The sequence below is a fragment of the Furipterus horrens genome, unplaced genomic scaffold (assembly GCF_987537825.1).
Source record: "Furipterus horrens unplaced genomic scaffold, mFurHor1.1.pri manual_scaffold_1, whole genome shotgun sequence".
NCBI classification, from domain to species: Eukaryota; Metazoa; Chordata; class Mammalia; order Chiroptera; family Furipteridae; genus Furipterus; species Furipterus horrens.
In genome coordinates, this window is record NW_028327171.1 from 77803726 (window position 1) to 77826493 (window position 22768).

Genomic DNA, 22768 nt, shown 5'->3' on the forward strand with positions numbered 1-22768 from the left:
TTGTTTTTATAAGTCATGTTTTGCTAATGCTTAGTAGAAGGATGCTCTTGGCATATGGGATTAGCACTCAGATATTTTTCTTTATGCCTAGCCAGAAACTGTGAACATGATCTCAAAATGCATGAGAAAGAAAGCGGAGATGCTTTTATTCATTTCCTACTCACCACATATAAAATGGCTTTTAATGCATTTGGACATAAAACCCTTTTTGTACCTCTTCAAACAAGCTATTTTTTTATAACAGCAATGGGAAAATCAGACTCTTTTTCACATCTCTCATTTCAAATTTTTCTCTGTATCAGAGGACCCCAAAATGTGGTCTCTAGACCAGTAGCTTTAGCATAGCCTGGGAATTTGTAGTAATGCATGTTCTCAGGCCTCACCCCAGAGTGATGGAATCAGAGGTTAGTCATCTGTATATTAATAAGTTCTCCAGATGATTCTTTTTTAAAGATTTTATTTATTTATTTTTAGAGAGGGGAAGGGAGAAACAATAAGAGGGAGAGAAACATCTACATGAGAGAGAAACATCAATTAGTTGCCTCTTGCATGCAACCTTTCTCTTTTCAGGACTGAGCTACAATGGTCTGGGCTCCAGATGATTCTGATACACAGTAAAGTTTAAAATCACTGCTTTATGTAATTTAAAAATATGAATAAACTTATAGGTACTTAATTGTGCAATACATGAGGTTTTACCAAAGGACCTTACTATAATTTGAAAGGTACCGTTTGAACTGTGGTATAAATAAAATCTGTAAACTGTTGTTTTCTGCATTCATTTGTGTACAGTTTACATAGAATTTTGTATTATCAATTACAGTCTTTTTTACAATTCACTGAATTTTCTGTCATAGAACATTCTTTAAAGTTTTAAGCTGAAAAATATTTTTACAAATTTTTCTAAATTTATTTTCTCTCTTGATATTCCTTTATATACATGTCTGGCCATTAATAATATCTTATGCATTTGATAAGCTGTTATTTTTTAAGCCATTTAAAATGAGAACTTCCTACTTCTCTTTAAAATATTCATATAAGTGTGCTCTGTCCAGGAAGAAGTAGAAGTCCCACCTCTTAAGTCCCCAGAAACTTTGCTTCTTGCACAGGTAATTAAAGCTGTGGATGAGGGCTATCGCCTGCCACCCCCCATGGACTGCCCAGCTGCACTGTATCAACTGATGCTGGACTGCTGGCAGAAAGACAGAAACAACAGACCCAAGTTTGAGCAGATTGTCAGCATTCTGGACAAGCTTATCCGGAACCCGGGCAGTCTGAAGATCATCACCAGTGCTGCAGCAAGGTGACACATTCGAGTTTGCATCCTGCACTCACTCTGAAAGGAATGTATTTTCTGTCTCCAAGCTGTTAAGTTTTTCCTCCCACTTTCCCTTCCTTGATACTTAGGTATATTTCTGAAGATTGAACAGACATATATTTTTGTCTCCTTTTAAATCTTTCAGGAAGAAACCACATGCTATTTAATGATGATGATGAAATTCTGTGTTATTTTTAACTTTCATCTTGACTAGAAGTGTATCTACTTTCAGGCTTGTGTAAGTCTTTGGAAAATAAGAATCTAAGACACAGCTTCTTTTCACTCTCAACTATATAAACAAACACACACACAAAAAGAAAAACGAGAGAGAAAGAAAATTCCTGGAGTGGTAAAGAATTAAAAATGCTTCCAAAACATTGCATTGGCCTGCAGAATCCCACTTAATTAAACAAATATGTGTGTTCAACCCATATTGTATGTCAATTACATTGTTAGCATCTGTCGAGGATAAAACTAAGAGGAAAATAATGCCACCATTCCAAGACAGCAACACATGTCAATGTATCATAGCTATACTGCAATTTGGGATGCACAATGCCTCTTAGATTTTATGTATGTTCCTCCCAGTTAAGAATCACTAGGTTCTTTTAATGGTTTCAAATAATGAAAATTAAAGTTCACCTACAAAGTGCTATAGAAGAAATAGGTAACAAGAGATTAATTTTGTCAGAGCCATATGTAAGAAAAGAAGTGTTAATATATTTGGCGTTTCTCAAGGAAACTACAGACAAAGCTAACTATCTAGTTTAATAATTTCTTTTCTCATCGCATACATAAGAGAAACACAGTTCTTTTCCACTTGATAATGTGTACTCTAATGGTAAAATTAGGGTTTTAGTAAAATAACTTACACTTAATGTGCACACAAATCCACAGTACTAAGTGATATGTATAAATATTGCATAATGATGATGCACTATAAAGGTGTAATATAGTCCCTTATTGGAAAGTTTCCTTTCTTGTGTTTTTTTGGTACATTTCCTCTTCTGACTGACAATATTGGCAGTTATTATTTGCATACTGATAGAACATTTACTAATATACTTTATGGTAGAATATATGATTGTTTTACACAAACAGGTATAATTGTATTGAATATTCATGATCCCATGTTTATATTGCATTTAAATAAGATGAATAAGGGGAATCTGAACCGAAGTCCTAATATCAGTATATAAATTTTATGGATTATTTGTTGAAAATACCATTTAGAGGTCACTAATACTGAACTTAATGGTATATATCTTAAGTAGATAGGACTACCTATACCTTATCATGTAAGAATTAATTTCTGTTCTAAGTTTCACAGAGAGAGACAACACAGACTCTTGGAAATATACCTGACAATTTAACAACTAACAGGATAACGAACTTGTCCTTTCCTGGGCCATATGGTCCTCATTTTGTATCCTGAAGTTATTTCTTTTTATCTTTACTTACAGCAATCATAGCAAAAATGAACATCTTTTCAATTCTTTCCATATCATAAAAAAGACATTCAAAACCATTTCCACAGGATGGTATTAGCCATATAAAAACTCACTCATATAATATGACTTAGCGATATTTAACTTAATTTTATGGGGGAAATTGTCTTAATATCAGATCATAGTTTGTCAGGATGTGTCTAGCATCCAAATTTTAGCACACTTTTTAAATTTGCTTTTTCATTCTTGTTGAAATATACTGAATATATTTCTCCTAGTATATATTATTTAAAGCCTGAATAAATTCAACATATTTTGTCACAACACATGTAATTTTAGGGAAAAAATGAGTATTTTTCTAAAAAGTACCATCCATTTTGATTTGTTAAATAAAAAAGTTTTGAAAATTGTTTTTACATGCTAACTAATTGCCATTGAATTTCAAAATAGGGAGGATTGTGTCCTGGATTTATTAACAATAACCTCAAAATGTTTTACAATAATTTCAATAAGTTTTTTTAGAAAATTAGCTTTCCCACTTTTGACAATGATTATTTCATCCGTTTTTATAACTGATTAAACTTGATGCCTTTCACCTTTAATTTTCCAGTGATGGTCTTGCTACATAATTTGTTGAGAAAACACAAGCTATCAGACGGGAAATTCTAGCAGGAAAAAAAAAAAGAAAACTGGTGCCTGCACACACCCAGTCTCCCATCTTGTCTTTCTTTCCTCTAATTAAAAAAGAGGAAGTGCTCCTGTGCTTGTCTGAGGCAAATTCTCTCCCCTCCCTGTCCCGCTCCTCCTTCTCTCTCTCCCAAATCCATATCCAGGCTCTTCCTTTTTGCAGGTTCATTGTCATAGAAATACGTTGTTCTATTGCATTGATTCTCAGATTCCTCTGGTGATAAGAACCACCAGGGAAACTTAATAAACATACAACTATCCACATCTATCTCAAGCTACTATTTCAAAATCTCTAGGGAAAGGGACTGAAGTGTGGATTACAAACACCAGGTAATGTTTATCAGCAGGTGAATTTAAAAGATTCTGTCTGTCAATATTATCTCTGTCAGTCTCACATCTCTGTCAACTATTTACTTATTTTTTTAACACCGTTCACAGCAAAACTTATCAAATGAAGTCTTATATACATCTCAAAATTATTATCCTGAAATTTTGTTTTATTATTTTTGCTTTCTCCAGATAAGCTCACTGTTCCTAATTTAGTTAAGTTCACCAGCACCTATTATTCATTTACCCATCGGCAGGATTAGAGTACATCTTGGTGCTTCTCTCTTCCCCTCCACACTTTGATCCTGGTGATTGTTGGGTCAAAACATCTACATCTAATCTATACACACTTTTTTTCTACTACAAGCACTCTCTTCCATATATACATATGCAACTTTTTCTCCTTTGACCTAGACCACTGCAATAGCCTTCTAATGTGGTCCTGCTATCATTCTTGCCCTGCTCCAAGCACCTTTTCATATAGCCTCCAAGTTTTTTTTATCAAAATATGTATGATATAATTTTGGTCATCTGTTTATAACCAATCTTGATTTCCCATTACACTTAGAAAAAAATATAGAATCCCTCTGATGGTTTAAATAGCCATGCTTCTTCAATGTCATTTCTTTCCCTCAAATATTATTTTTTCATTTTTCAATGACTATTTATTGTATACCAATCTACTATGTGCTAGCCATGGGTGGAACCTAGAACTAAGGACACAAATACGGTCCCTGTGATCCTGGAGCTCACATTATAGAAGATGTATAATGCGCAATAGGCAAGTACAGTTTAGAGGAAGAAAATAAGTAGATCGTTTTGATAGATAATGTAGAAGTTGGACAGAGCCCTTTGAGGAGTAGATACGGAGCTGAGACCTTAAGAAAGGAAAATAGCCCTGTGTTAAAAAAAACTCTCATTACCCACCCCCAATCCCCCCAGAAGCACTCTTGGTATATGAATATCAACTGCAAATGAATTTGAAGAGCTCTAGGAAGTGGCAGAACGATAACGTGACTGAAGAGTGGTAGGGAGAGGAAGAGTCTCTGACATGAGCCTAAGAAGGCAGATGGAAGCAGGAGCGCTTGAGGCTGCCCAAGCCATGGTGAGGACCTTGGAATTTGAAATGCACAAGGAATCCATTAAGGCATTTGAAGCAGAGTAGTGACATGATTTGATGTACATAACTGCTTGTGGCGGGAGGTGCAACGGAGTGAGGAGGGAACTCTTTCACCTTTCAGCCTAAGCCACTGTCGCTTGAACAGTCCTGCAGCCTCAGGACATCTAGTTCCTTCAGAAAGGCAAATTTTTCAGATGTCAAGGCAGAAGCATAGGCTGTTTTCTTGGCTTAGATTCTCCTTGCATCCTTCTTCATTCAAGCAGCAGCTTCTACATATTATATTAACCGAGGCCTTCTCTAGCAACACAATTTAGAGGTTAAAACCATTATTCCTTTACAGGGCATAATATTTTGTGTGTGTGTGTTCTTTTTAAGTATTAATTTCCCCAATTCATTCTAAGCCCTTTGAGATCAGATACTGTACTTCTCCTGTATTACCAGTGCCAGGTTGATAGTGGAAACTCGAGATATGTTAAGTACATGAATACATATTTGTTAAAATAATAATAATTTTCTATTTCAACAGAACCACTATTTTTAGAAAAATATTCTAGTTCTTTTTTTCTTTCTTTTCATTATACAGATTTCAGCAAACCTTATCATATGGTAAAAAAGCTTAACAATTCTCCTACACAAAATTACATGTCAGTGTGCCTTTCTGTCAACTCAGTTCCAGAAACACTCCTGAAAACTCACTTGGCAACTGCCCAAATCTTAATTTGTGGGTAGTGCCAAGGACTCAAATTTCTGAATGCTTTAATTAGTTCTATCATTGTATAGAATTATACCTTAAAAATCCTTTAGAGAAAAAAGATAATGGTCTATCACTGAGTCTAGTTAGTTTATGGTAAAGTTTATTTAATATACTAATACAGAAATCTTTCTATATGCATAATTTTACTTTTCAATCTTTGTTAGAGTTGATGATTCATAACAGAATCGTTTCCAAAGAATCTTCCACTGAGAGTGTCTTTGTGAACATCATTGCTGAATGGCAGAAGGTATAGAAGTAATTGATCGGGGTATGCCAGATTAAAAACATATAAAAACTTATATGTTCCAGAATTGGTGAGAAGAGAAGGGGAGTTACGTTAAATTTTATGTTTTGTTTGCTTTTTAATAATTGATTTATTTTTCGAAAAGAAGAGAATTGGCGATACGTGCATAAATTTGAAGATTTTGTTGTACATCAATATGACAAAATGTTTATTTGGCAAATGTTTATATTGTGGTATTTCATATGATGCAATGTGCTAGGACTGGTGGTGAAAACATAGATACAAGACTCAACTTCTCCCCTCAACTGCTTGCATTTAAATATGGGAGGAGGAGAATACATCCTCAGAAATACGTTCACACTCCCAGAATATGGAATTATTGGAGAAAGGTGTTCGGGAATGGGAATTCAGAAAGCTTTACTGAAGTATTTAGGACATGGTGATTAGTGAGATGTGCAGAATGACAGAGAAGTACGGGAGAGTACTTCCAGGCTCTGAACGTGGAGGGCATGAGAACAGCGGTCTTACAGAAACAGAAGGAAAAGCAGACTGCAAGGCAGATGAGCATTCTGGATGCAATTAGTCCAAGTCCCACAAGAAGCTGGAAGTTCATATTGCAAGCTGGGGAACACATTAAAATTAAACCTACCCTGGCATACAACTGAGAACATTCTCTGTACAAAGATAATAAAAGCAGCCACAGTCAGAAACACATTTAGCAGGTACATATCTCCATCTAGTAATACTGGTTTTCACCCCGAATGCATCCATTTTTATTTTTCTAAAATTACTTTATTTCTAAGTAAAATTTTCATAAGCCATGAATTATCATTAGACTGTGTAATCTATGAGTAGTGGAGGGTGTTGGTTCATGTAGGTTGACACTGAGATATTCCTCACCCTAATCTACCAGACTGCACTTTTGAGCTTCTCGATGCTTCTGTGAATGCCCTGGGTTCCAGGTATCATTTTGAAGCCTCTAAATGCCCCAGTCATTAGTCCAGAAGTCACTAACTCAAATGTCTACAAGAACCAAGAAACTAATTGAAATGAGTGAATGTTTCTATCATAGGTAATAGGGAATGGTGGTAGCCAGTGGAGACTTCTGGTTCCTTATGAGGAGATTGTAGAACCTATCAATGCCAGTCGATGGCAATCCTAGAAGGAAAAAGGTACCAGGCTTGAGTAAACATTTCAGAACATTATCCCACTGCATACAAAGGAAATGGTCTCTGTTTAAAGCTTTGGAGAACAGTGCCTATTATAGAGCAGAAGAATATGAAATAACAGGTAGAAACAGACTTAAGAACGAGATTTAGACCACTACAGAAAACCACAGCTCAAGAAATTAATTTCCTAAAAGTGGAGAAAATGAAGTATTATCAAAAGCTGCGAAAGGCTGAGGGGGAAGAAGAGACAACTGAGGAAAAAGACTTTCAAGGAAGCAATGAGAAGGGCATCAGCATCTTTTTTAGACAAATATTTTGATTTTTTAGAGTAATACATGAGATACAAAATTTTGAGAGGTTTAGTTATCATTGGACGATGTGAAAATAGTGCTTTAGAGAAATCTTTTTAAGTATATAGTCCCAGTGTATATGTGTAAAAGAATAAAAATGAAACTCCCTCACCTTTTTTTTAAGAATTGAAAAAAAACTTCTTAAAGAAGTTTTTGATAGAAAATAGTGCACTGTAAATAAATAGAAAAATGGTCTTACAACAAAAAAATATTTCTCTTTACAACACGTTCTTTTTTATACATAAAAGAAAAATAACTAAAATTCCTTTTTTTAAAAGAAACTATATACAATGTTAGTTTTATAATATAGCTCCTACTTTAAGTAAATTGATTCAGTTACTTTTATGAATGTAGCTAACTTTAAAATTTTTTAAAAGATAATAAAAATTAAATATGAACTTGTTTCTATTCAGTCAGTAAGATTTTCTTTTTATTTTGGATGTTTATATATAAAATGACTTATTCTTTAAATATATAAAACTTTCACACTTCAGATCATTGGGTTCTTCAATACCATTGCAAATTTATAGAATATAAATTCTTGGCATAAAGTATTAATATATTCAATATATTTAGAATAGAGTTGTCAAAGGAAGACAACCAAATACATGGCATCAAGACTTAAGTAATATATGCAATATATGTAGAATGAAATTCTGCAAACTCAGCTGTACTTAATTTACTTAAAATAATATTAAATATGTTTCATTGCATTGATTGCTAAGTTTGAAAGGATTGATTTTTTTGAACTCGCAAGATAAATAGAAAAAATTAAGCAATGCCCCACAAATTTCCCTGTTAATGGTATTAAATTATCATTAATAAAATGCTTCTGATCTCTGAGAGAACGTAATATAATTCTTTTAGAGAATAACTGCTGTTTTGACAAATATATCCTTCAAGAGAAATCTAATGACCAAAAAGTTTTCTGAGTCTCCAAATGACTTAGACCTACAATTCTGAAACTGACAGGGTGACCTACCTCACTGAGAAAATATGATACTGAACTTTTTAGAGGAAAGCAAATACATTCTAAATACCCAGGTGATCTCTTTATTTTTAATCTTAAAAATCAACATAGGTAATTTTACCACTGGGAGAAATTAAAAAAGATATAATGGCTATCTTTGCTAAGAGTTTTGTCACTAAGACCTAGCGATAACTAAAATAAACACAAGGATTTTATGTCTCCTTAATGAGTCATTTACATACTAATTTGCTGTTGGGAGCTACATATAATCAAAATTACTTTTAGTTACTGGTAACAAGTTAAATTCATTTAATTCTATCTGAAATTTTAATGATCAAGATAAAAAGATCAAAGTCATCATAAATCCACACTTCTAAAAAATTTTGGCAAATACAAGATTTCCCCCTGAATTACAGCAAGTCATCATTTGAAATAATAAAAAAGAACACTAAATTATAAAAAGTATTGAAAAGTTATATTACTATTTTCATATAATAAAGGTAGAAATAATTAATATTTTCTTTAATAAATTACTCTTTAGAGGTAATATATTTCTGAAACTATTCACAATTACAGAAAAACCTAAATAAATATAGTGGTATAGCATATATCTTCCAAATTATTGATATCTATTTCTAGACTCAGGAGATATTTACTTATTCACTCAAAAATGTGTATTAATCATTATTTTTAATACATAAAAAATAAAGCCCTGTATAAACTGAAAGGAGTCTTTGTATGTTACAAATGGATAACTGAGCATTCAGTCTTAGTGGTTTAGAATTCTCATGCAATATGAAATAAGATCATTATGAAAAGATATTCGTGGGACTGGCACTTGTTGACATTTGTCTCCCAGTATCTGGGGCTAATCGATATGAAAACATTTACAAATGAAATGAATTGATGGGAAAAAAATATAGATGTACCTCTTTAATGTAACAATATGAATATCCATAAAAGAATAAGTCAAAAACCTAAATACAAGGAGGGAGGGAAAAAGGGAGGAAAGTTATCTTTTTGCTTCCCCTGAGCAAACATATAATTTCCATGATTTCTTTTTAATGACTGTGGTCTGCGGCCAGTAGGTACTGATTTATGAAAAGCTGTAAAAGATCAGGTGGAACTCTGCAGGACATCGTTTACAGCTGCATGGATTGAAACCTATCTAATTTGTCTAGTAAAAGTGTGAGCTCACAGCGCACATCACCCAGTCTATAAATTTCCCCTTCAGACCCAATGTCTGGAGCTGGGTCTAAAACAACGCCAATGCCTGCAGCTGCTCACAAAGCCCACGTTCCCTTGGTGTGCGTGAAGAGACATCACAGGCTCTTCACAGTGAGAGACAAATTCCTATCCATTGATAAACTCTCCAGATGTCCTCTCGGAGGAGGAAAGGAACCAATTTTATTTGAATTCCCCAGAGAAATCCTGGAAGTGGAAAAACGATACTTTGCAGGGCTGGTTATTCTGAGGTCACTGGCATTAAAATTAGGTCATTCTTTGTCTTCGTTGTGCTTTGATCCAAGTAATAAACAGAAAAACTCGGTTGGGATCACTCTAATCCCTAATCCGCACGTCCTGTTCTATTTCAATCTGTTTATACTAATTTTCTCTAAACTCTTGTTGAATCTGGCTATAGTGTTAAATTTAAAAATACAAACCATTTTCAATTGAGACGGAAAAGTTCTGCATTTTGCTATTAGGCACGCTTCATAAATATTCTGAATAAATGTACCAGGGTTTGATTCTTTATACCCACAAACCCATAAATAAAAAAGTATTGCTATTCATGAAACCAAGAATTGTCAGCTCTTCTACACCTACAGCTACTGTAGAAATCCAAGCTGTAGTGTGTATGTGTGTGTGCATGCCCTGTAGATAGTTTAATATATTATTGTCTTCTTTCTAGGTCTCATTTCAATTTTCTTATAAAATTTTCTCACATCTGATTTAATATTATTTCTATCAATTTTGTTTACTGATTCAATGACTTTTCTAGTGGATCCAATGTTATGCCTAATTCTGGCTAATGAGCAAGGCTGTTTCACCAATGATGGCTATCCCAAAACATCCCCCAAAATATGTAAGTTGTGGAACCTGGGTTGTTCACCTTCTTAGAAAAAAATGAAAACAAAATATTTTCAATTCTTTAATTAAAGTTCTAAGGAAAAAAACAAAAACAAGAGATGTTCATTTATTAAAATAAGTGTTTTCTTTATCAGATGAATAATTTAAAAGAATCATAGAAAATTATTTTATATACATATTTTCCATAGAGAATAATTTATAAAATGTTATATTTACATTTTGTAGTGTTTATATTCCTAAAGAACAGAAATTAATCTTTTGTAAAATAATGACTATGTTTTATTTCTACTTTTTAAAAAATGATAACTTCTGAGGGTTAGTTAAAATTAAACTATAACACATAAAAGTGATAAACCCTATAATTTAAAGTTTTAATTTGTAACTAAAAAGCCTGAGGTAGAGATGATTGAAGCAGAGATTAGTCCAAAGGAAAGAACGTTGAAAAGTCCTGTACTTGCAGCCCTCCTCCATTGCGCAAATGATTAGGCCAGGGAAGGAACTAGCTATTGACCTATATTTTTGACAGAGGATGAATATATAGGCAGAACCAAAGTGTTACATTGCCACTTTTTTCTTAAACTCAGCATTAAAGTAGCATCAAAACTTGACCATATTTTTCCATCAAAATCTAAATAAATAGTCAATTTGCACTCCTCTCATGTGTCCCCAGCAATAGAATACATGTCTAGAGCATGATATAAAATTATTCAGCTTTTAAAATCTTGACCTCACATATCAAAGAGTTGGTGGAAGAAACATCATAATATTAATAGAAATCATCCAATTAAAAACTTCTTTTAAATGTGGGTAGAGTTGGCTTTTATATGGATTTTCTTTACAGAGATATTTCCTCATGAGAACATAAGTGTTTACCACATATCCTAGATAATAATCAGGGTTTGGTATTCATAGGCAATACACTATACAATTTAATTGTGTTTGGAAGGATCATTTGCTGTTATTTCGTGCTATTTCTGAACATATTGGAACTGGTAGATTAAAGAGCTAAATTTGTTTCTAAAATAAGGATAAGTGCAGGTCAACAAATTTTTCATTTGTTTTGGTGTCTTCTGAAAATTAATTCTAAATGTTGAATTTAAGCATTTCAAATAATGACTTTTATTTAGGCTAATTATTAATTTTCAATATGTATACAAATGTGAAATTCTAATATTAAACATCCTAATATTCAATAACTTCAATAATTTTTTACATTTTGAAAAGCTCAATGCTGATTCAATTCAAATGCAGTACCACAAAACATGAAAGATTCCAAATGATAAATCTGAAGAGGTTAAAATCCAAATATACACTCTCAATTATAAGATAAAGATTAGGTCATGATACTTTGCAAGAAAATCGGTCCTATTCAAGATGTCCATGGAGACATTTGGCCCACAACAAAAAGATCCTGGAAATTTGCTGACATATTAATTAATGTTCCATGTATCAAGAGTTTCCATCCTCAACTTGTCTTCTGTGTGTTTCTCTAGGAAGGACTCTTCTTCAATAAATATAATTAATATAAACCCTGCTCTTCTGCATGATTCAAACCCTGACCTATCTACCTAACCCCATGTTCTATTTACAGCTAAGCTACTGAGGTTAGAAGGGTTATTGGCAATATAGCCACAACATAATCATTGGACCAAGAAAACATGATACTACTTTTCACATATTAATCCTATAAAAGAAATATAAATAAACATTATGGACTATTTGAACCCAGAGACTTTTTGAAGAGGAAATAGTACCAAATACAATCAATTAATCACCTGGCAATTGGTCCTACTCTAATGAGTTAAAGGAGAATTAAAGAAGTTACTGATAACTGAGAAAACATAACCCAAGGACAGTTCACCAATGGGCAGCTTCTTTGTGCTCTTCAGGGATGAAAACATGATCTCTTTCATTCCTTTTAGATCCCTTTGATTCACTATATTACAGTTGGTAATATATTTATTGTTAGGCCTGTAATTATATAAAGCAATCTTAGAAGTTCTTAATGCTGATTATATTATGCAATATAAATCACAGTAACAATCAAAAATTTGTCTCTTTCTTTAATTTTATGAAATTCATTGGAGTGATATTGGTTATTAAAGTGATCTAAGTTTCAAGTGTACAATTCTGTAATACATCATCTGTATATTGCATTGTGTTCACAACTCAAAGTATGATGCATCATCTGTATATTATATCATGTGTTCATGACCTAAAGTGAAGTCTCCTTTCCTCACCATATGTTTGACCCTCTTTACCCTCTTTTACCTCTCCAACACTCCCTGTCTCTCTGGTAACCTCCATACTCTTATCTGTGTCTGTGAAATTTTGTTTGTTTATTTTATTGTCTTGTTTGTTTGTTTGCTGCTTTCTGTTTTATATCCCACATATGAGTGAAATCATATAATACTTAGTAAAATAAGTCATATGAAAAACATCTCTCCCTTATTACTATCTATTATCTATCATTTTTCATCTCCCTATATGGAGAGAGGTGTATATATGGTGAACTCTGTATAGCTGTATATAACGAACTCTCTATTCATTATATATAAGGAACTCATTTTGGTGTTTTCACATATGCGAGGATTTCATTGGTTACTCATCACCTTTTTTCACTCCTTTTGTAAGTTTTATTTTTAATAACATTTCTGACATTATTTAAGTCTGTGCTGGCTTTATGTTCTGTTGGAAGTATAGTTTAGGTTGTTCAAACCCTCTTTTAGATAGCAATCTGTACAATGGATTTCATATGTAAAGCCAAGTCTCTCAGTAAAGTAGACAGCAACTTATTCAGTGTGTCATGTTTGTAATAAGTGTATCCTAAATTAAGACTATCTTTTCTAATGGTTAAACAAATTAAATTATTAAAGTATGTATGGACATATTTCTGCATTTCACTGGCAAAGTTTCAGTGATTTAAAAAGCTTTCAAATTTTGACATACAGCAACTCTGCTGACTCCTGATCTCTCCCTGTTTGGTATCTATTTTTTTGTTGCAGGCCATCAAACCTTCTTCTGGACCAAAGCAATGTCAACATCACTACCTTCCGTACAACAGGTGACTGGCTTAACGGTGTCCGAACAGCACAGTGCAAAGAAATTTTCACAGGAGTAGAATACAGTTCTTGCGACACCATAGCCAAGATTTCCACAGAGTAAGAAAAAGTTTTTAAGAAGACTGAATGATTCTAAACTTTCTATTGAACATGCATGTTTTAGATTAATATGTTATAAATATTACATGAACCTCTGAGGTACTTAACTGTCTGCTATAACCACTGAGCTTGATCCTAGGTTTCTCTTTGTAAATGACATCTTTTGGACTGATGTGTGTTAATACATTTTTTTTCTCTTACAATTAGGTGTCTTTGCTGAACTATGACCTCCTTCAGATAAACCAACAGATACATATATTTACCCAACTTCACAGACCCAAGACCCTAAATTGAAACATAAGCAGATACAGTGCGATAATTAGTATATTCTTGCATTTGTGATTTTCTGTTCTTTTTAACAAAACCTAGCCTCTGTGGATATGGAAAATCAAGAACAAAGTTGATAAGCTGTTATACAGGGAAACATGCTAAAGTCTCAAGCAGTTTTCACAGCTCTTAAATAAATAGGTCATCATCTATTATTGAGTCCATGAAAGATAATCATGCTTGAAAATGAAGTTACAAATAAGTTTAAGATATTACTTTATTGTTTTCCTTAAAAGGCTTTCATTTAGTTTGGAAAAGCACAATATGCATAATTAATATGGTTTTATTTGTTAAAAGCCAATAATAATTAAGTATAACATGATGTATTTCTTAGGGATCTTTACATAATAAAAATCCTTTGATATTAGAAACCTGTGAGCTTAAGGAATGTGAGTTTATCAAGTGAATCCACTAATTTGTAACATTCATCTTCATTCACAAGATAAGGTAATTGGGAACTGGCAGTGAAGAGCTAGAAGCCATATTCTTCATCTCTCTGTGGATGACAGCCAATTTACTTCACTTCCTAATGTAACCTGCATCATTTTTCCCCGAAAAATGACTTTTTATGCAATCCCATGAACATAGCTAAACAGAGTTTTCTCAGCCCTAGGTCATACAACCTTGGTGTGCTACTCAGCTGACCAGGGACCAAATCTCTTAATTCTAAGTCCTCAGGAGAAAATTCTGATGGGCTCAGTCCTGTTTATAGATGGCATCTTCAAAGTCATGTTTCCCATTATATGACTATTTATGTTAAAAGAGGAGAATGAAGACAGTGGGAACTTGGCTTTAGAGGTCTTCTTCTGAGGGTACAATAGAGAACTGTTACAAAAACAAGAATTATTGTGTTGGACAGATACACCAAAACTTGTACACAGTTTTGTAGCGTGTACAGTTTGTTTGGAAACTGTGTCCATCAGAGTCTTCTACCTTTCATCTTTGTTTCTTAAAACTCTTTATTGCCCTCAAATTCGTTTAAGTCTTAACCTCATCTACTTATATTTGAATATTTAAAGTTGAGTATTCAAATACTTAATGTCACTCTGTCAATCATTTTTAAAAAGTGTATGTGGAGAGCTACAGATAAGCTATCAAAAAGCGATGTGCAGTGTAATTAATAAATTTATAAGTGCTTAATAAATAGGTAAAGAAGTTTACCATTCATGGTGTAATAGTCCAATCAGAAACACAAAATGTCACAAAAGGATCTGGTATATTACTATTGAAGAGGATAATTGTTCTTGAGAAATAAACTCGATCTAGTCCATTTAACCTATGTTGGCATTCCTGTTTAAAGGGAAGTGCACTGTTTATTGAATAGACTTCTGACCCAATCAACAATATGCTTTGAGTTTCTATAGCAGTTATTTTGATCAGACACAATCCTGGGATATATTAGTGTATTTAAATATTTTTATAATTTTTTTATTTTAGTAATATAAACAGTAGGGGTTATGATATGCAAGAAACTTGCTTTAGAGCACAGAAGCATAAGAGAGAACAAACACAAAGCTGAGCATTTATGCACCATTGTCAGAGTTTCAAAGGAAAAATTGTACAAATGTTTATTCTCAATAAAATATCAACACTCATAGCTTTTAGAATTTAAAACACTATACTGAAGTAGATGAGGCAGAAACATTGTTAATACGATTAACTGCCAGCTCAGAATTTAAATATAGTCAGGCATTATAAACTGTGAATATGCTAAGTGGCAGCATTTCTCACATTTCTAAGTTAGCAAGGTATTTGTCTCAGTCACACAGTGTTGGACAGTAAACTCTTTTCCTGCTTGTGAGAATATTTTCACTTGATCATTATTATTATTTAAACAATCTGTGAATGTACATTCAAGCTGAAAGCTGACTTTTCCAGACAGAATCGGCTCTTTCAGGTTTGTTCTTTACACTGAGCCAGATGATTTCAGATCTCTCTGTATTTCAAACCCCACAATGTTCTTTCTTCTGCCCTTTTGCCTCAATTCAGAAACGACATGGAATTAAAATGTATTGACCTATGATTTATTGAGAATCATTATTTCTTAGGTCTCTTCAGTGTGGTATACCTCCTGCCCCTAGTTTATACTAAAAGACAAGAATTTATAAAAAACATATAATACACTAATTATTTGGGTAATTCTAATGAGACAACACTTATACCTCAAGTACCATAAAAATATTTAATTCAGTACTTCATTTTTCTCTTTCAGTCTTGGGCTTTATTGTTTGAATTTGATTCCTTTTGATCCTTATTTTCTTTGTGTCATCCAGACTCAGTTCAGAAATAATTCCCTTGACCAAATGATTCTAGAGATCCTTCTATAATAACATAGCAATACCTAAAAAAAGAATATTAAATTCTTTTATTCTATCCAGACTATCAAATCATAAAAAAATTAAATAGAGCTTCAAACTCAAATAAATATTAATTTATTTCAGTTCATTTAGGGATATCATTTACATGCAAGCTATCAAGTCATCTAATTTTCAGATGAAATCCAGAAAATATACAATTCTTTCAGTAAACATAACATTTAAAAATATTTTTTCATAGCCTAAGATGGATTCAGGAAGGTTAATGTGAGAAAGGAAGAGAGAATGAAAGAAGACAGTTTCTATAGACTCTGGAGAGAGAATGAAGTGTGTGGAATGAATATCAGGCAGATGAATTGCTACATGTCATTATTCTGCACCCTTGGATGCCATTTTTAAAGTGTCATCACCTATCCCTTTGCCTTTGAAGTACCAGATAGCTCATTAACCTCTGGTCTCAATCTCGAGTTGCTCTTTAGTCCTGAACTTTTCCACTGCCCTTCTGAATAGGGTAGTCAAAGTGATATAAGCATATGAAGAGTGTTATTGAGACTACAACAGCTGATGTTTAGAACAGTTTTGGACATGGCCGGGTGGTGGGTCAGAGATATTTTGGAGGGGGTAGAGACAGTAGAGAGTACGTAAAACCCAAACTAAAACATAATCTAAAGGGATAATTACTTTAATTGTCTTTCCAATATAATCCTTGGCATTAAACATGAAATTAAGTATCTATTTGCTTATATTGGGTTCCCAGACATGGAATCTGAAACAATTTTATGAAGATTTCTTGAAGATTGTGTTTGCTTCGTATGAGGACAGCTATAAAGAAGTGATGAGAGAGCATTGGGCTGAAGAAAAAGACTCAGCCCTTGCTATTGAAGCAAGCCCCAGAGCTGAACTGGCTTTTCAGAGAGTTCCATTGACTCTTAGTATCTGATTTTTTTTCTAGCTGCTGAGGTATAGGTGCTCCAGAGAAAGATGACACTATGTCATATTAGTCTGTCACAATGCTTAAATTTCTCAAAGAGCTCAGGAAATCAGTATACTGGCTTGGAACATTTCTTTTTGCTACTAACTATAATTATCATTCCATTTCCTGAGTTTGTAAAGAAAAAAGGGAAGATACAAATATTAGTGAGTCATAAAATATATGATATAGAATTGGAAGAAAGATGTTAGAAGAAATACAAAAAGAATAAGGATCTATTGATTTGTACACATTTATATCTGCCCTGTTTTCTGGCTCTAGATTCATAACTTGACTTTGATATAGTTTGGGGACTAGTAGGGAAATGTTTGTTGTTCATTTTAAAGAATCAAAATCCTATAGAATAGGCATTCTCAAAAGCAGGGATCAATATAAATAGCCGACATTATTCTAAGTGAAGGTTTTATTATGCACAGTAATATGGAGAGTGACAAGCCTGCTGTCACCTCCCACTAGCCTTCCTGATGAAGCAAGGCAGCTGAAGAGTACCATGAGAGGGGACCTCAGGCTAAATGCAAGTTGTTCATAGGAAATTTATGTCTCTTGAATGGCAGCAAGGAGGTGACCTGCAGGTCATCGGGAATTTCATTGCGGGCTCAGGTTATAGGAATGCAACCAGTTTTGGTTAACATTATGCTTCTTAAATGGTTACCTGTTTTGTGCTTGCACATCTTTATTGCTTGGGAACTTCTAAAAGAACCATTATTCATTTCTCTGGAGTTAAAACTTCCAATTTCTCATTCTTTCCTTTAGGCTCAATATAAAGGAGCCCCTTCTATGTGTGTTTATGTGTGTGTGCATGTGTATATTTTCTGGCCATTCTCAATTTTCCTGGTGCTCCTTGACAAGTGATGCTTTTACTCCTCTGTCAGCTTCCACAGATAAACATATTTTGGACTATTGATTCATTCTTTAGTAAGTACCTATTGAGCCCCCACTAAATGATAATCATTGTTCAGAATATGATTGATAAGCAGAGTATAAAACCAACAAAAGTATTCACGTGGAATTCACTTTCTTGAGCGACAACATAGAAAATAAATAAAATAAATTGGAAAGAAAGGCAGTATGCTGAATCGTGATAAATGCTTGGAAGAAAATAAAATAAGAAAAGAAAATATGAAGGGGAGGTATGACTACAGAGAGGTTTTACAATATTAAATGACAGGCTCAGGAAGGTCTCCTGAGATGAGAATGTTTGAGTCAAGACCTGAAAGAGTGTGAATATAGAACAAATTACATGACTCAAGAGTATTTAATTAATGATTTGCAGATATATGTGTAACTTGTTTTTCTTAATAAAATGTCTTATGTTTTTATAATTATTTTAATGGCTGGTTTCTGAGTTTAAACTATTTCAAAATTAATAACTTTGATAAAGATAACTTCTTATTTTTTCTACTTTAAAAGAAATTTGTACTTTTAAAATATTGTTCTAGCTATCAATGGCTAAAAAGACAAACTCCTTCAAAGATTAAAGGTTAGCCCTGGTTGGGTAGTTCAGTTGGTTAGAATGCTACTTGATAAGCAAGGTTGTGGGTTCAATCCCCAGTCAGGGCACATACAAGAATTAGCAATGAATGAACAAATAAATGAAATAACAAATTGATCTCTCTCGCCTTTCCACTCACTTTAAAAATCGATAAATAAAAAAGTCTAAAACAACAATTTTATCATGGACTATGAATTTGAACCGAACTAAGCATGTAATTCTTCTACTGCAGTGTTAATGTTGAGTGAAGTATTCATTTAATATGAACATGGTCTAGTGTGGAGGGCTCCAGATGGTTTCATTCTGGTGCAATGGCTACATAGTTGAAACTGCAGACTAAGTGCTTTCACGTGGTCTCTCCAATGGCTCAGGGTAGTCAGACTTCTTATACGGCAGTTTGAGGCCCAGAGAGGGTGTCTCAAGGGATAAGTAGAATCTAGCAGATTCTGAAGACCTGAGTACAGAAACTGATAAAAGGTCACTTTTGACATACTCTGTCAATCAAAGCAGTCCAGAGCTGGCCCGGATTCAAAGAAACAGAATAATGCCCCACAAAGAATGTCTGACCATCTGTATTAGTTTCCCAGAGTTGTCATAACAAATTACCACAAACTTATTGGCTTAAACAAAATTTGTTTTTCCATATTTATAGAGTCCGGAAGTCAGAAACCAGGGTGTTAGCAGGGCTACAAGTCTCTAAGAGTTAATCTTTCCTTACCTCTTCCAGCTTCTGTGTATCGTGGCATTCCTTGGTTGTAGCAACATAATTTCAATCTCTGCTTCCATCGGCACATGGATCTCTACTCTGTGTCACTGTGTGTCCTCTTCTGTCTCTAATATGGATAGTCTTATTTAGAGTCCACCTTAATTCAGTAGGACCTCATCTTGATCCTTGTCTTTTTTAAGATTTTATTTACTTATTCATAAATAAGAGGGAAGGGAAGAAGAAAGAGAGAGACAGAAACATTGATGAGTGAGAGAAACAGTGATTGTTTGCTTCTCACACATGCCCCAACTGTGACCAGCCTGCAACCCAGGCATGTGCCTTGACCATGAATTGAAACAGCAGCCTTTTGTTTTGTGAGATAATGCCCAACCAACTGAGCTACACCAGTCAGGGCTTGATTCTTCTCTTAATTACATATGCATAGACCCTATAAGGTTTCTGGGTAGACAGAAATTTTGAAGGGAGACACTTCAACCTACTATACCGTGTATGATCTTTAACAAGGATAAAGGTAAAATGGCTAGGATATTATACATGGGTGATGTAAAACTAAAAAATATAAATAAATAGGTCCAAAACACTGGGATATATAATTGTACAAGTTTTGCTAATTAAAAGTCTCATGCTTACATGCTATCCAGGAAACCATGATTCTCACTGAGCATTTTCTCCTTTTATTACAGTGACATGAAAAAGGTTGGTGTCACTGTGGTTGGGCCACAAAAGAAGATCATCAGTAGCATTAAAGCTCTGGAAACACAATCAAGGAATGGTCCAGTTCCAGTGTAAAGGGCTATTTCTCAAATGAAGTGGTGGCTGCGGAAGATGTAGCATCACTCTGCAGACAGATGATAATGCTGGAGATACTGGTGGAAGTTTTAAGCCCAATAAGATACTCATATATGAGTACAAATGCCTTAAAATGGAATTTAAAGCTCTTTATTTTCCCATACCACATAGTGAAATGGTGGGTGGGTGTATTTTGTTTTGCAATTGATTTTTTATATTAGTTGATGGATTAAATTAAAATTCTTTAGCACGATGAAGAACTAGCATAGAGCCTTTGATCATATACTATGATAAAAGCAAAAGTGAAATAATAAAATGACATAGTGGCTCTGTTTTTCTAGTAGCCACAAAAGAAAAGACTTGTGATATTTTTATATACATAATAAATCTGTAACAGGTATTTTTTTCTTTAATAGCAAGCAAAGCAGAGGAATTTATACCTCAAACTATCTGGCCATATTTACTACCTTTTCATTGTATTATTACCTTTTATCTGTTAAAAGCATATAGAAATGAAATTTGTAGTTGTTTTAAGTACTATACATTTTTAATTGTTAGTTTCATTAAGACTTATCATGTAAAAATGTGTCTTAATTTTGAAGAAAAGTACATATTTATTTTTTTTAATTGTTTTTATTGTTTTCTATTTATGCCTCAATGACTTAATTTGGATTTGTTAACCAAGTGCCAAATACTCTCTCAAACTGTCAACAGTAGGAAGCATTGTAAACTAAACATAGACAATGATGAGTTTCTTTCCAGTTTTTTAAAACATTCACTTATTTGTAATTATATCTATCTATCTTTCATCTAGAAACCAAATCCTTTTCTGTTCATTTACTAACCAAATCTCTGACAGTCTGAATTATCTCATACATTTTTGTCTCTCCATTTATTATAAACTGTATGCTCTTAATTTAGTGTAATATACTGGTTTGTAAGTAATGGATTGTCAATGGCAATACCTGTCCTCCTCTGGAGTTTAGGAAACCATTAATTCCATTCATTGATGAAGAAGTTATGTTAGATTCTGAAATAGAGAATAGCTACATTGGAAATAATTGAAATCCTATTTCAATTGTGCATTAATTGGCAATACAGACTATTGGCCAATGCATGACTAAAAAAAATCACTCTCTGACTGGCTTTGAAATGTCACTTAATAGCTTTGCTTAAAATTTCTGAGCTATTTTTAAGGAATGATTATAACTACACTACTCCTCTGAATGACTGAGGTTTATTTAAATTAATCAAACATTGCGATAATCTATAGCATGTATTGTTATCCTCAAGAGTCTTCCACTGAAATGCACCTGTTGTAGTTTTGGTGTATAAATTAGAAGCATTAAAATTTCTTTGCATTTATTGAGCATATAATTTTCAAAAAATTTTAATTTTGAAATAAATAAAATGGTTATCTAGCAAAAGATTCAAAATCTGTAGGCAGTGGAGAAATCTCTCATTGTGGGATCTCAGACTATTTCATAAAGGTCAAATGTGAGCATACTCAGTAATATTTGAAAAGCTGTACCTGGTGTAGATCTAGCCACTAATATATTGGGAAGCAACATTTTAATTCTATCTATATTCTTTCTAATGCTGATATGATCATGTTAAGGGAATAAGAAATACATATGTCATAAGAATAGAATAGCTAAAACAATGCTGCAATCTTTATGTTATTATGAAAAAAATGGAACGTTTATAGCTTACAATCAGATCAAAATTCACAAATGCTAATCTGTTGTAAATTTAGTGTAATAAGGCTTAGGCTGTGTTTCTTTATATATGAGATTCTTTCTTAAATTGGGCAATAATTCTTATAGTCAAATTATCCAACTGAGATTCTATATTGGATATATAAGAGCATGAACTTCTTAAAAGATTTATGTGATTATGAAATTGCTAGAAGCAGCTAAAACCATTTTTTAATGAAATAAATTTGTGTTGTGTAATGTTAGATTGAAATCTGAATCTGGCTTCAATTTCATTTTATCCCAGACTGGCATTTACTTTTGTAGGTACTATTCTGAGCATACTCAACAAAATCTGTGTATTTCATGAACCAATAGAAGTTGAGAATAGTTGAATTTCACTTATTTTGGTTGTGGTTTCCATTTGAAAGTAGATGTTATATCCACAGTATATTGCTTTTCATTTTTTCACTATTTTTCTACCTGACCTCTTATAAATTTACTTTACACAATTCTTACCCTGTACATATGTAAACATAACAGTGTACGATTCTTAACTGTGGAGTAGAGGTACTAGAAGCTTATGGCCATCTCTTTGTATAGGAATTGCATTGACTTTCAATAAACATGAAACCACATCACCATACAATGATATGTACCATATTATCTGTTTTGTATCTTAAATTCAATTTACATATATTATTTATTTCTGGTACCATGCCCAGATTATTCTGTACTGAATATCAATTAGACCATGTATAAATGTGATATGATTGGCAGTATGTATTTACTTT

General features: G+C 33.2%; 1 protein-coding gene across 1 annotated transcript in view; it reads left to right on the forward strand.

Moving 5' to 3' along the window:
- LOC150021327 (ephrin type-A receptor 3) overlaps window positions 1-20419 on the forward strand; it is a 118254-nt gene extending 97835 nt beyond the window's left edge. The window contains exons 12-14 of the mRNA XM_090286690.1: window positions 1110-1303; window positions 13484-13639; window positions 20175-20419. Coding sequence (XP_090142816.1) covers window positions 1110-1303; window positions 13484-13639; window positions 20175-20280 — 456 coding nt within the window. The 3' untranslated portion in view covers window positions 20281-20419. The remainder of the gene's footprint in view (window positions 1-1109; window positions 1304-13483; window positions 13640-20174) is intronic.
- The last annotated feature ends 2349 nt before the right edge of the window (window positions 20420-22768 follow it).